The following is a 15,720-nucleotide window of genomic DNA, read 5'->3' on the forward strand; positions in this document are numbered from 1 at the left end:
CACTGAACTCCCTCCTCCCCGTCATTTAAGAATATTTCAGTTTAAGGCTCTTTAGTATAATCTGGTTAATCTGATTCACAGATAGTGAAGGCCTCACTGTAGAGCAATTCCCAGTGTTTATCAACATACTATTCTCACTTGGTTATTCCTCTGATCTGCATTACCCAATAAATGCTAGTGTATTTTTTCAAGTGGGAATCACATTTCCCAAATACATCCAAGAAATTGGATCCTTTCAGTTTCCTATACCATTCAGGAATACAGGAATATATATATAGGCTCACTTTGGTTGAATTAGGTGATATACAGAATGTTTGGTGACTTTTAGTCCAGAAAATGAGGTACTTTGCTGGTGATGTTATATATACATCACTACTCCCTCTGATCTGCAGCCACACAGTAACTGAAATGCTCCCGCGCACATGGCCTTTGTTACTGTACAGCTGGAATTTTCTTTTATATAATAATATAACTTTGACATTATGCAAATATAAATTTGCAATCTGTGTTAATATCATTATGAAATACCCTGTAATTAATTATGTGTTAATGAAGATAATCCATAATTTTTCTGAATAATTAACATACCACTACATTTACGTTGAAACATTTTAGAGCTTCAGTGTACTTACATTGTCCATGTTTCAAGTTACTGTACAACACTGTTACAAATTGTAACAACAAGCACAGAATGGCAGTCGATATACTGCCGGCTGGCTGAACGTATTATAAATCAAAAATATTTAAGTGCTGTGCAGTTTTCAGGCCATGAAAAAGTTTCCTGCTCAGATCAAAGGTTGGTGCGCGCAGCTGGTTGAAATAAATAGAGGAAGTGTTGATATTCACCATAATGAGGATGGATTTCTGGGAGTAGTAATGAGACTGGGACAAGGGATTACTCCAGTTTAAGGCTCTGCTGGTGAAGCACAGTGACGACTTACTGGCAGCCAACAAAACTACTATATTAATAACACTTTCTTTTCAAAAATGATCACTGCAATTAATTATCTGTAACTTCCCTTTTGGAGATGAGCTTTTGAACCACGTGAACTATCAGGCATTTTTACGATGTGAACTGAAGTCTGAAAGCTGCAGGACGGTTGTAGCGTAGTGTGTACAGGCTGATTCGAGGCAGCGCGGCCCGGGCCAGAGAGTGGGAAAAGAGCCAACGTTTGGCCATTGCTGGAGTGGACCTGCCTGTGATTTAAAGCAGCCAAACTGAAGAGTCAAGGCAGCGGGCCCTGGGCCTGAGAGTGAGGAACAAGCCAATGTTTGTCAGATTTAAGTGCTGGGCCAGATTGGAAAGGTCGGGTATGGGCTGAGTTGAGGTGGTGAATCCCAGGCCCGAAAGCGTATCAAAGCAGCAGCACTCAGGTGCAAGGTTGAGAGTTGACCCCCCCTGCCTGGCCAATTTAAGCACTGGGCCAGCTTGAAAAGGTTAGTGTGTCGGGGCTGGAGGAGAGGGACAGGCTAGTGTTCAGCTCATTGCTTATGAGGTTCACTCATCTCTGTGCTGAACTGAGGTTGTGGCCTGCAACTAATGGGCTGTTGGATCGGCTTTGACTGACTTAGTGGCCGTGGACTCACTTGCCTGAACTTCAGTTCTGAATGTTATTTTCTCATGTCTATTGTTTGCACATTAGCTGTTCTCTTTTTTAATGGGGTCTAATGAACTTCTTTGCTTTGTGGCTGTCTCTAAGAAGATAAATCTCAAGGTTGTGTATAGTATACATAATTTGATAATAAATGTACTTTGTACAAGTATAAGCTGACCAAAAAATAGTGTGAAGCTTTTGTTACGAAGGTTGAGCAACTCTGAGGGGCCAAAGGGTACAAAGTCGCCCCCTCCTTTTTGAGAATCGCAAAATCGCTATTATTTCGGGTCTGAGACCCAGGAAATGAGAGAGATACACATCATGAGAGAGAGAGAGAGAGAGACGCAGAATACACAAGGTTTGGAATGTCTCCTGACATAAGTGGAACAGAACCACTGACTACTGCTATTGTCGCTTGGAGAAGGAATTGTGTATTGAGTAACTGTACTATTCATTGAAACCCCTCAGGGGACAACCAGAGTGGTCTGGTTGAGGGATTGCATCATCCCAACCTGACTGACATCTGAGACCCTGAGAGTGAGGATAAAAGAGGGGTCTGGGGAACACCCCTTGAGACGCACCAGGAGAAACGCTAGAAATCCCGTGACAGCATTTTATAGCGAAAGCCGGTGGGAGCTCGTGTGTGTCCTCCCTTGCCTGGGTGGTGGGCTCATCACGGAAGAACGGTTTAGCTAAAGGAGAGGTCACAATTGAACGGCCACGACAACGAGACACCTGACAGATCGAAATCATAAAGGAAGGTTGGCAAAACCCGTAGCGGTAAATGTTCCCATTCTCTTTCCCTCTCTCTCTCTCCAACAATTGCAACACAGTGACAACCAAACGACGGCAGCTGGTGTGAACTGCAGCGAACTTTATATTTCCATCGGACAATTCATTATCCCCTAGACAATGATAGAGCTTATTTCTTATTGATTATTATTATACCCGCACTTTTAGGTTTAGTATTGACGACGTATATTATCTGTATATTTGCATTGATATTATTTTTGTATATTTTTGCTAATAAATACTGTTAAAATAGTATCATCAGACTCCAACGGACATCTCTATCTTTGCTGATAAGTAACCCAGTTACGGGGTTCGTAACACTTTACATTAAGAAGTTCTTATGGTAGGTAGAAACTCTCAGTGAAGCATTGTCAAGAAAGCAATTCAAATAAATGGAAGTAACATAGAGGAAAATAAAGTCTCTTTTAATGACTAGACTAAATAGAAGATTTGTATTTACGTCAAAAAGTAAACATCTGCCTATACTGGATATCTGAAATAAAAACAGGTCTCCCTTCTGAGAAAATGATTACCAGGGTTCTGCTACACGGCCTCATCTCAGTGACTGAAGAGGTACTTCCCAACATGCAGCATGGGCTTGATTCATCTAGGGGCATATTGACTCGATCTTCACTGGGTAGACAGCTTCAAGGGAGAGTCAAGAAGCACCAATGATTACTAGCCTTTCTCAACCTCGTTAAAGCTCACAAAATTGGATTGTGCATTAAACTCAACAGCCCACAGAAATGTTACATTATTTTATGTTTGCTACATGATCACATGCAGTCACAATCCCTAACTAACAAGCCTACAATGTGATCATTCTCAGTAAAGACCTGTGTCAGTGGCCCTGATAGTTTTCTCAGTATTTCTCAGCACAGTGTTGTACTTCACCTCCAACAACACTCGGGAGTGAAGGGTGGGGGTGAAGAATAATCTGCAGGGATCAAGGGGTACCGCTCAACTTACAGTGAAAATAATTCGTAACATAAGTCCCCCGAACTTGAGGTGTTGAGTAGCAGTATGTAAATGGCATGAACTTGCTGTCATTCATTATGTGCTGTGTTGTATGACGTAGACAATCATGCTCTTTCCATGAGCATGATAGTTCTTGGCAAATTTTTCTACAGAAGCGGTTTGCCATTGCCTTCTTCTGGGCAGTGTCTTACAAGACGGGTGACCCCAGTCATTGTCAATACTCTTCAGAGATTGTCTGCCTGGCATCAGTGGTTGCATAACCAGGACTTGTGATGTTCACCAGCTGCTCACATGAGCTGCACCTTGCCCAAGGGTGACCTGCAGGCTTGTGGAGGAAAGGAGTGTCTTTACACCTCCTTTGGTAGAGATGTACTGTATCTCCACCCTACCACCTTGAACTTATGTACAGTTGAAAACAAACTCCAAGCCATAACCATTTCACTTGATCGAGCATTCAAAGGGATGGGTCTTATTCTGAACACATGCAAACCAAAGGACCTTTACTCACCTGCTCCCCACTGCACCACCCCACTCTCCAACAACAGAGGTTGATGATATAACCACTGGAAAATGTACACCACTTCCAATGTGTAAGAAGTGAAGGAAGACATTGATGATAAAATACCACAGCCTTCAGTGGATAAGCATAGCCTTTAATCACACCCAGTGCTGTTTGCACGGGCATATATAATTCCATATCATTATCCTTCAAACATCCATTTTGGACCGAGTGTCCTCTCTTGGTTTTTACTAGAACATTGACTTCTCCAAGTGCATTTTGACTGACTGCATTTCTTCCTCCTCCAACTATTAGCCAGTTTCCAAACCCTCTACTCTTTATTCCATTGTGCACTGGTCGTCAGCCACATGATCAGCTTCTGACTGGCTACTTAAACTGTGATCTCCTTACTCACAGGGCATCATTGACAGGGAAGTGTCAATCTTGATCAAGCCTTTGGAGTGGGGTTTGAACTCAAAAGCTTCCAACTTAAAAGATGAATGCCACCACTGAGCCAATGCTAAAACTCACTGAGTAATCATGTTAGAGTTGCCCACCTGAAATTCTGCATTCCAGTTACACACACCTGCCAAGTTGTTGCTGGATTTCTCTATCTCGAAGTGAAAGTTTGTAAAATGTTCTACTTCTGTCACCAAAATACTCCCAGGACGGTGGGGGTCAGGAGTGTTTTTTATATCTCGGGGAGGGAGTAGGTTTGGAAATGAACGGTTCGTTAGGGGTAGGTCCCAAGAGTGGAAGTGCGATGCTGTTCCCCACTCTTCCCTGTGTCATTGCCCTGAAGTAGAGCTGGACTCTGTCTCTCCACATCTCAGTTAAAGTCTTTTTGCAAAAGTTTGCAAAAGAAATAGAAAAGCTATTTGCCTTAGCATTTAGCTATTAGCATTGAGACTGCCAACAAAATACTCTATATATATCATAAGGTGGGTGTTGGGAACAGACCCAAATGCAAGACACAGACACTGAAGTACTAGGGAAAGTGGGACCTGGTGTGTCAGAAAGCGAGGGAAGTGGGAGAGAAAGAACACTGGACAAGACTAGGATACAGGGCCTGGGCTAGGACTTGGCCTTGGACATGCACTGGAACCTCCTCGGAGCCTTGGACATGGACTGGACTTGGACACAGAATGACAAACAACAACAGTCCATTTGAGTAGCAGCAAACGGCCTGCCTACTGAGCTTTGGACTTGAGCACAGGAACACTGAACAGAACTGGGACCCCTTTGGGGACAGGATGTAGGGCCAGGACTCATGAAGAGACACAAAGAGACTAAACATGGGGACACAAAGAGACAGTTCCAAGCTCAACAATAGATAGTTCCTTCTGTTGGCGCGGCAAGGCTCTGGTCTCACTCCAGCGGCTAAACTTGACGGCAATGCAGGCAACGACACAGGCAAGGCTTCAGGCATGGGTTGCTGAAAGAAGGGAAAGGGAAGGGAACAGTCCAGACTCAGGGTAATGGCAAAGATGGCCTGACTTACCCAAACGGCGGCAAGGACGGGAAGGGGCAGATCCCACCATAAGGTAATAGCAAGGACAGGATACTGACAAGGCAAACCAACACCTACACTCGAATCCAGGGCCACTTATACAGTATTCCTGGCCCTAAGACGAGAATCAGGTGCCTATGATTAAGCCCAAATGAAACAAGGGACAGCAGGAAGACCCGGAGTCTGGAGTCCACGGACCGGACCGTGAACCGGAACGCGGACATCACGGACCGGACCATGACTCGTGTGTGTGTGTGTGTGTGTGTGTGTGTGTGTGTGTGTGTGTGTGTGTGTGTGTGTGTGTGTGTGTGTGTGTGTGTGTGTGTGTGTGTGTGTGTGTGTGTGTGTGTGTAAATAGTTTCAATACGTGATCAAATAAATTGTGTTCTTTATAATCAAATGTCCTGTATACATACACCCTTGGAGGTCGATCGGGGGTGGGGGGGATATGGGATTGCGGGGGTGGTGCTACCTCCCTGAAATGAGTTTTTGCAGGGTGGGATGTCTGGATTTTCTAAAATGCGCAAGACAATACGCCAGTTTCTCACTTTATTAGTATCTCCCTTTCACTGTTCTCCCACTTTGTTAGATTCTGTCTCTCTATCTCCATGTGTCTCTCCCATAAAAACATTTCTCCCTCTTTTTTCCCACATCCGATCGGGCTGCTTCTCTCAGGGGCGCCCTCTAGATCTCCCCGCCCATTGGGTTGTGGTTTGTGCGGCGCGGCGGCGCGGAGTTGCTGGAGTCCTGGGCGGTCTGGTGCTGAGCAGCGAGGGATCTCGCGGTCTCGGGGAAAGAGAGGGATCAGTAAGTGGAGGCGTGGAATGGGCTGAAGATTGGCGGGGAGGGAAAGGGGCTATATCATCCCCGGGATGAACTTCGGACCTCGAGCCCCTCCGGCAGTTAAACGGAGTTGAAACATTCCGGCTCCAGAAACCAGGCATTTGCGTGGAATGTTTCAGCTGAAGGAAAATAAACAAGCAGTTATGTGGGACTGTGGAGAGTTTAGGTCGATCTTACTGCTCCTGGATTTGTCTGCACGGGTGATTACTCACTGATCCTTGCTCGGGGTTCTGTTACAGTGACTGGCGGAGCTCGTTCACATGTATAGAAAACTACATACCATCTGCCTCCTGGAATGACAGCCTGGGTCATCCTTCCCGTTAGCCTGTCCGTCTCCACCATCACAGCATTGTGGGTCGTGTGAGTATCCGGCACGAACATAACCGGCTTCTATTAGCATTTCCTCGTAGCCACAACTGGATTTCTGCGTCAAGTTGTACGCGTGTCTTCTCTCTGCACAGCACCAACCCAAGGCTTCTACCGCGGCTGCACAGATACCTCTTTTGCCTCTTCTCCGAAACTTTTGATGGCTTCTTGTTTATAAAGTTTGTGCCATCGCAGACTCAGTTTAGATCGCACCATAGCCTCCTGTCGCTGCAATCACACACCACTCTCTGTTCTGGATATTCTCTCCGCGCTCATCCATTCCGTCCACCGTCCCTACTTGTCACCTACAATCTGCCTGGCTTGAACTGTCAACTGCCTGCAATGCTATCCACACCCAGCACTGTATGCATCGCTAATTCTTGATCATTCCAGCACTCTCGGTACCGAGTGCGGTTGACATTATCCAGCTGCCATCCGTTCCCGTTACTGTCGGTGTATTCAATCCTGGCAGTTCTGTTCCCTGCTCTCGCCACTGTCTATACCGCCAGCAAATCATGATGCCGCTGGGGTCCTAACCCCTCAGCCCAACAGCTACGTGGTTTGCACTATCAACCACTTCTAGATTCAATCCGTACTGTTCCCGACTCTTCATACTGTCAGCTTTGTCACTGCAAACTATTCTTGTCCTTTGTCTGCAACCCACTCTCAACACTGTTTATATTGGTACTGTCACTGACTCCCTGCAGGTCTGCACTCCCATTCCACTCTCCCTGAGGTCCGTACTCTCATGGACTCCTGATGCTGGTACCTTTATCTACGCTCAGTATGGTCCATTTTAGTATTCACTCTCAGTACTGTCGTTACCTTCAATGCTGTCACTGCTTACTGTAATCGGCTCCTTAGTCTCACTATCTCTCTGAAGTGTCATCTACATTGCCATCCATTCCTGAGTCAATCGCACTCATAGACTACTGTTGTCTGTTCTCAGGGTGGTCAACATTGTCGCTAGATACTCTCGTTCTCACCGCGGGCAAGATTACAATCTATTATCAGTAATGTCACTTATACTCCACTTGGTTTATACTATATCCTTTTTTGAAAGGTTCAGTACTGTCCATTCGAAGTTGTCTTTACTGCTGTCTACACCCGATAAGGTTGACATGGTCATCTGCTTTCAGTTTGGCTCTTTATTCTCGTCATTGGAACTGACGCTCAGTATAAGACATTCATCAGTCAGGCTTACACTATTAGTCACTCCCAATACTGTTAGTACTGTCACTATGATGTCACAGTGTGAACTACACCTGCTATTTACTGTCACATCTGTATGCTCACATCTGTGTGGCCATCTCTTTATGATATTGTTAACTACACTTAGCACAGCCTCCTGTCACCTGCTGTCAGTATGGATTATATTGCTATCTTCTCTTGATGCTGTGACCTACCATCTACTCTTGTAAATACTGGGACTGTCTATCACCCTCAGCATGAACTGTCGTGGCCTTTACTCTCAGCAGTGTCAGTGCTCTCACCTGCCTATTTGTACTGCCACTTACTCTTCAGGCAAGGGAGGAGATTGTTGGGTCCCAACAGAAGATATTTAAATCTTCACTGGCTACAGGTGAGGGGATGGATGACCAGAAGACAGCTAATGTAGTACTTTTGTCCATCAGGGACAAAGCAGATAATTATAGGACAAATATTCTCATGTGAGTGATAGAGAACTTAATAGGAAAAATTCTAAGGGGCAGGATTAACCTACACTCTCAGAACTGGGATTTATCAGGGATAGTCAGCACAGATTTATTGGGGGTGATCCTCTCTGACTAATGTAATTGAGATTTTTGAAGAGATAAATAAAGATGCGGGTGATGTGGTGGAGATATGTCTCTACCACAGGGGGTGTACGTTGCTCCTTCCTTCTGTTAGCCTGCAGGTCACCTTTGGGCAAGGTGTAGCACCTGCTTAGCCCCCCAATTCATGTCCCTTGAAGCCACGGGAGCAGATGGTCGTATGAGGATCTGGTGTATTTCACAAGTCCTGGTTGCACAACCACTGACGCCAGGCAGACATTCTCTGAAAAGTATTGATCATGGTTGGGGTCACCTGTTTCGTAAAGACACTGCCCAAAAGAAGGCAATGGCAAACCACTTCTGTAGAAAAAATTTGCTAAGAACGATCATGGTCAAGGACCATGATTGCCTTCATCATATGATATGGCACATAATGAACAAACAAAATAAAGATATCAACGAGGGCTGTGTGGTTGATGTGATTTACATGAACTTCAGGAAGGTTTGTCCAACATGTAAAACATGGAAGATTGAGGGGCCAGTTTCTGTACAAGTCCAAGATTCCCTAAAAGTGGCAGTTAAGTAGGGCAATTTGGAAAGGAGACAGGATACTCACCTTCATCATCTGGGGCATGGAATATACAGTAAAGCTGGAAAGATATACTCTGGTTTTATAAAGTATTGACTAGGACACAGCTGGATAACTGCATGCAGTTCCAGTCTCAACACTACAGAAGAGACAGGATTACAATGGAGAGGCTGTAGATGGAATTCACCCAGGATATTCCCTGGGCTCATCCTGGTGAATTCAGAGATAAAGGGAGACTGGATAGAGCTGAATAGACCCGAGGGTTTAGCTGATTGAAATCTTATGAGCAACTCAGGCAGGATAGATAACAAAAAACACTTTTTCCTCTAATAGAAATGTTAAAAACTATTGACTATAGGTTTAGAATAAGGGGAAGGAGGCTTAGAGATTCCTTGAGGAATTATTTTCTAGAGTAGCTGGAAACTGCAGTGTCTAAGTAGGTGGTGGAAGTAAGCATTCTCACAAAGTTTAAAAAGTATCTGGAAATTCATTTGAATTGCCAGAATCCTGAAGGCTGCAGATAAATGAGATGAGTGCAACTGGGTATCTAATGGTCACTGTGGGTATGGTGAGGTGAAGAGCCTCCCTCTGTGCTGTCAGAATTTGTGAGAAGGAATGTCATTGATGAAACAGTTGATTTGTTTGGGCCTAGATCCCTGCTGTTTCTACACGTCATGTGGGGTGAATTGAATTGATTGAAGACTAGCTTTTCTGGTGATGGGACCTGGCTGAGATAAATATTTGGATGGCACTTGTGGCTGACCATGGTCACAAATGAAATAGGATCTAGGGCTTTCCCAGTGTATATGACAAATGAACTCTTCTTGGGCTTCCAGCCGGGTACAAATATCGATTTTAACTGACATTTTCATGACAAACTTTGGCATCTTCATCAGGGATGATGCCTGGGTCTGGTGGTATTTATGCCCCCATCGTCCATCCCTCGTGATTGGTTAGTCCTCATCCAATCAGGTTTCTGCTGTCTCACCTCACTTACAATCAAATTCCAGTTCTTACATCGATCAAGACCTTCGTCTTTGTTAAAATTCTTTCCTTCTTGTTTTATTTCAATGGCTTCCTTCACTAGGTGATCCCAAAAGCTGCGTACTTAGCTGGAAGCGCGAGAAGAATTCATTCAGGGTCACAAATGCTTCGCTCCTTGTCTTTAGCATTGACATGCTGAACCCCATCATTGTTGAGATTCAGGATGTTAAATTGGTAGTTTAATTGTCCTCTACCATTCAGGTATGCTCAACCATAAGATCATGAGGCATAGGAACCGAATTAGACATTTTAGTGAATGCAGTGATTTTAAATCATCTTTATGTATAATTTAATCATTGCTTGGAAGAGACCTACCATAAAAACTAAATGAAAGAAGCATCAGCAGACCAGGCAGCATTTAACAGAGTGTAGTATAAAGATGCTAGAAAAACCATGAGACCATAAGACATAGGAGCAGAATTAGATTATTTGCCTCATCAAGTCTGCTCCATGGTCTATTATGGCCTGCTTATTTTCATTCTCAACCCTATTCTCTGCCTTCTCTCCATAACCTTTAACAACTTTGCTGATCAAGAACCTCTCAACCTCTCTTTTAAATATACCCAATTATTTGGCCTCCACAGCTGTCTGTGACAATGAATTACACAGATTAACCACCCTTCAGCTAAGGAAATTTCCCCTGTCCTCTGTTCTAAAGGGTGGTCCTTCTATTCTGAGGCTGTGCTCTCTGATCCTAGATTCAGCCGCTGTAGGAAACATCCTCCACATCCACTCTATCTAGACCTTTCAATGTTTCAAAGTGACCCCATCCTCATTTTTTAAAACTCTGGTGTGTGATATGTTATGACTGCACTGCTGCTCCTAGTAGTCCTTCTTCATTCCTGTGTGAACCATTGGTAATCCCCTGACTTTAATGGTAGAGTGAGGATTACACTAGATATTGAGACTATAAATTGCAATGGTGTACATTTTTGCTGCAGGTGATATTTCTTCATGGATGCACAGTTTTGAGCTGTCAGATCTCTTCTGAGTCTATCCAGTTTAGCATGATCATAGTCTGATGTGATCTTAAAGGTCACAGTCTTGTTTGTAGTGTAATTTTGTAATTTCATTTGAAATTGCTCCAGTAAAGTTTTATGAGTCATTTTTACTTTGTAAAAGATGTTTTATAAACACTGTCTGGTCTTTGCTGTATGCTTACAGTCAATGTTTTCTGTCCAATCATCCAATCTTGAATTCCAAAGATTCTGTAAGCAATTATCTTTATGGTCTGTGCCCTCACATACAGGAAATATTGCCTTTACAGTCATCAATAGACAGAACATTTTGAAATGCTAAGTTTTGACAATAAAATGTATTGTCAAGTACACTGGATTTATTCTAAATTGCAACATGGGCCTCAGTACAGTCTGCAATGTTATCTACAGTAATTTAGTTTGTAGACTTGCCCTTTCATCTCCATTTGATATGATCTGTACTATTGATCATTGTATGTACAGTCACCTTAATCTCAATACAGTCTATACTATCTCAAATTCTCTGTGGCTGCGTAGCCGTGGTGAGTCTTTCATCCACTCTTGATTTGATCTGTATTGTCACCCTTTCTTGATATGGTCAGAACTGCCAGGTGCATCATGAGAACGTTTGCACTTTTTCACAATCTATATTACCACCTAATCTTGCTATGATCTGCACTGTGTCAGTTTTTCAATGCACACTGTTACCTCCTCTTGATAACACAAGATACTGTTAGTTACTGTATTCTCATAATGAACTGTGGTGTCACAAACTGTTGCAATTTGCCCTGTATTCAATGTGATATGGATTACAACCCACTGTCAATTATCACTTCTGTCAATTACTGTCAGTGTGTACATTCATCTGCGGACGTTCACAGTGGATACAAAGAAACACAATGGAATCAAAGAAAAGCTGTACTCAAACAAAGAGGGACAAACAACCAACGTGGAAAGGAAGACAAACTCTGCAAATACAAATCAAAACAAGTAATAATAAGAAGTATCATCTAATATTGAGAACATGAGTTGCAGAGTCAGTTGTGGAATCAGTTCAGTGTTGAGCTGAGTGAAGTTATCCACAATGGTTCAGGAGCCTGATGGTTGTAGGGTATTAACTGCTTATGAACATGGTGGTGTGGGTCCTAAGGCTCCTGTACATTGTTTCTGATGGCAGCAATGGGAAGATACTGTGGCCTGGATGGTGGGGGTCCTTGATGATGGATGCTTCTTTCTTGTGCTCATTGGTGGAGAGGGATTTTCCTCTGATGGACTGGACTATCTCCACTACTTTTTATAGTTTTTTCCTCCCATTCTTGTGCATTGGTGTTTCCATAACAGGCCATGATGAATCTAGTCAGGATATTCTCCACTCTGCATCTGTAGAAGTTTGTCATAGTTTTAGATGGCATGATGAATCTGTGCAAACCTTGAAGAAAGTAGAGGTACACCATGCCTTCTTTGTAATGGCACTTACTTGGTGGTCCCAGGACAAATAGTCTGAAATAATAACACCAAGGAATTTAAAGTTGCTGACCCTCTCCACCTCTGGTCCTCTGTTGAGGTCTGGCTTATGGACCTCTGGTTTCTTCCTCCTGTAGTCAATAATCAGCTCTTTGACTTTGCTGACATTGAGTGAAAGGTTGTTGTTGTATCAACCATTCTGTGCTGATGGTGATTGTGGAGGAGATGTTGTTGCCAATCCATACTGACTGGCGTCTGCAAGTGAAGATGTTGAGGAACACACACAAAATGCTGGAGGAACTCAGCAAGCCAGGCAGCATCTATGGAGAAGAGTACAATTAACGCTTTGGGCCAAAACCCTTCAGCAGGATTGGAGAAGAAAAGAAGGGGAGAGAGAAACACAAGGTGATGGGTGAAACCTGAAAGGGGAGGGATGAAGTACAGAGCTGGGAAGTTGATTGGTGAGAGAGATAAAAGGCCAGGAAGAAAGAAAGGGGGAGGTGTACCAGAGGGAGGCAAAGGGTGGGCAAAGGGATAAGGTGAGAGAGGGAAAAGGTGAAGGGGGGAGGGGTGGGGGTCATACTGGAAGTTTGAGAAATTGATATTCATGCCATCAGGTTGGAGGCTAACCAAATGGAATATAAGGTGTTGTTCTTCCAACCTAAGTGTGGCCTCATCATGACAGTGGAGGAGGCCATGGCTGGACATATCGGAATGGGAACGGGAAGTGGAATTAAAATGAGTGGCCTCTGGGAGATCCCGCTTTTTCTGGCAGAGGGAGCGTAGGTGCCCAGTGAAATGGTCTCCCAATCTACATTGTTTCTCATCGACATATAGGAGGCCACACCAGGACACCAGACACAGTAGATGACCCCAATGGACTCACAAGTGAAGTGTCGCCTCACCTGGGAGGACTGTTTGGGGTCCTGAATGGTAGTGAGGGAGGTGGTATAGGGGCAGGTGTAGCATTTGTTCCGCTTCCAAGGATAAGTGCCAGGAGGGACAAATGGAAAAGGGAGTTGTGTAGGGAGCAATCTCTACGGAAAGAATAAAGCGGGTTAGAGTGGAAGATGTGCTTGGTGGTGGGAGATGGTGGAAGTTTCAGAGAATTATGTGCTTGACGCGGAGGCTGGTAGGATGCGGTTGGGGGCAGCATTGATGATGGAGGAAGGGAAGCTCTTTTCTTTGTTAAAAGGAGAACATCTCCTTCGTTCTAGAATGAAAAGCCTCATTCTGAGAGCAGATGCGGTGGAGTCGAAGGAACTGAGAGAAGGGGATGGCATTTTTACAAGTAACAGGCTGGGAAGAGATATAGTCCAGGTAGTGGTGAGAGTCCACGGGTTTATAATAGACATCAGTAGATAAGCTGTCTCCAGAGATAAAGACAGTAAGATCAAGAAAGGGAAGGGAGGTGTTGAAAATGGACCTGGTAAATTTGAGAGCAGGGTGGAAGTTGGAGGCAAGTGGATGAAGTTGACGAATTCAGCATGGGTGCAGGAAGCAGCACCAATGCAGTCATCGACGTAGCATAGGAAAAGTGCGGGATGGTCACCAGTGTAGGCTTGGAATATAGACTGTTCCTTGCAAGTGCCCAAGGCTACCCCTTTTGTTTGAAGGAAGTGGGAGGAGCCAAAGGAGAAATTACTTAGAGTAAAGACAAGTTCCACTAGGTGGAGGAGAGTGGTGGTGGAGGGGAACTGGTTAGGTCTGGTGTCCAGAAAAAAACAGAGAGCTTTGAGGCCTTCCTGGTGGGGTATGGAGGTGTAGAGGGACTGGACATCCATAGTAAAAATAAGATGATGAGGGCCATGGAACTTGAAATCATTGAAAAGATCCAGAGCATGTGAGGTGTCATGGATGTAGGTAGGAAAGGACTGTACTAAGGGGTTTAACAAATTTTGAGGATCCAGTTGCACAAGGAGGTATTGAGGTCTAGGTCTTGGAGCGTTTTATTGAGTTTTCATGCATGATAGTATTGAATGCAGAGCTGTAATCATTGAAGAGTAACCTGATGTATGCATCTTCACTATCCAGCTGTTCCATGGCTGAGTGAAGAGCCAGCGAAATGACATCTGTTGTTGACCTGTTGTGACAGTAGGCAAATTGGAGCAGATCTAAGACACTCCTCAGACAGGATCAGACAGGCATGATTAACCTTTCAAAGCACTTTATCACAGTGGATGAATATATCAGGTCAAGCAACCTCCTTTCTGTGCCTACATTTCTTGATACAAACTATATTGTCATTTAATCATGATGTAGGTTATACTGGTACGTATGTATTTTAGCTACAGTACATTAATGCAATTTGATTCATACATGGCCTCTAGAGACACCTACTTAAGACCATAAGATATAGGAGCAGAATTAGGCCTTTTGGCCCATCAAGTCTGCTCCACCACTTCATCATGGCTGATGCAATCCAATTTTATTGATCCAAAACTGCTGTCCGTGCTGCCACTGTTCACGACAGTACTGTTATCAATTATTACTATGATTTCTACTAACAGCCACTTGTGATATCACCTCTACTGCTACGTGTACTCAGTATGGACCATACAGTCCTATACAGTCACCAACTCTTAATGAGGCCTCGGTTGGTCGGTGTTGACCACAGTTGTTGCGTCCTATCTGTCTATGTACAGTTGATACACAAGCCAAGTTGCAAGCCAGGGCAGTACGAGATGGAGAGCAAGCTGTTGCCCATGCAGCAGCTCCCCCTCTCCATGCAGTTGAGGAACAGCAAAGACTGATACAGTTTTGCACCAGTGGCATCACAGGAGTTGCCGGCCATGTTGAACTCATTGTTGGACTGCCTTAGGCACTCCAGCTATGGGGTTTTCCTCAGGGTCTACTCCCGAAGCCTTCCCCATGAGTAGGTATGGCCACAAGGCAGAGGAGGTTTGAGACCAGAGTCTTCCTTCTTCTAGATGAGCTGCCAGCCATGACTGACGAGCCTTATCTGCCTGAAGTGACTGGTTTTAAGGGGCCAGTAGCTCACCTTTGCCCCTTCTCCTGTCAGTAGAAGTGGTTCTGCCAGGTTTAGTAGCTAAGAGACATGTGAAGACCAGGAGCTGAACCTGGTTGTAAAAGGCTATTTGAGAGGCACACCATTGGGAGCATTTAATAGGTAGTTGGGGATGATCCCCACTATTGTGACCCACAGCTATGACAAACTGAAGGAACCCTTAATGCCGTCAATTATCCGTTAACGCCATCTACATGTCACCTAGACCGTGACCTACTTTAAATTTGCCTTCATGAACTTCTGATGTGATGCTTAATTGCACACATTCAATTGTTTAAAAT

The 15,720-nt window shown here is 44.2% G+C and overlaps 1 protein-coding gene across 2 annotated transcripts in view; it reads left to right on the forward strand.

Annotated features, from left to right (window-relative positions):
* Positions 1-6,069: 6,069 nt before the first annotated feature.
* Positions 6,070-15,720, forward strand: part of LOC140714233 (transmembrane protein 150A-like) — a 79,762-nt gene continuing 70,111 nt past the window's right edge. The window contains exons 1-2 of one of the 2 annotated variants that reach the window (XM_073025259.1): positions 6,070-6,181; positions 6,457-6,577. In XM_073025259.1, the coding sequence (XP_072881360.1) occupies positions 6,513-6,577 (65 nt within the window). In that variant the 5' untranslated portion in view covers positions 6,070-6,181; positions 6,457-6,512. Of the gene's footprint in view, positions 6,578-15,720 lie in introns of both variants that reach the window. The other variant, XM_073025258.1, reaches the window with a different exon arrangement.

This window comes from Hemitrygon akajei, chromosome 21 (assembly GCF_048418815.1).
Source record: "Hemitrygon akajei chromosome 21, sHemAka1.3, whole genome shotgun sequence".
Lineage (NCBI taxonomy): Eukaryota > Metazoa > Chordata > Chondrichthyes > Myliobatiformes > Dasyatidae > Hemitrygon > Hemitrygon akajei.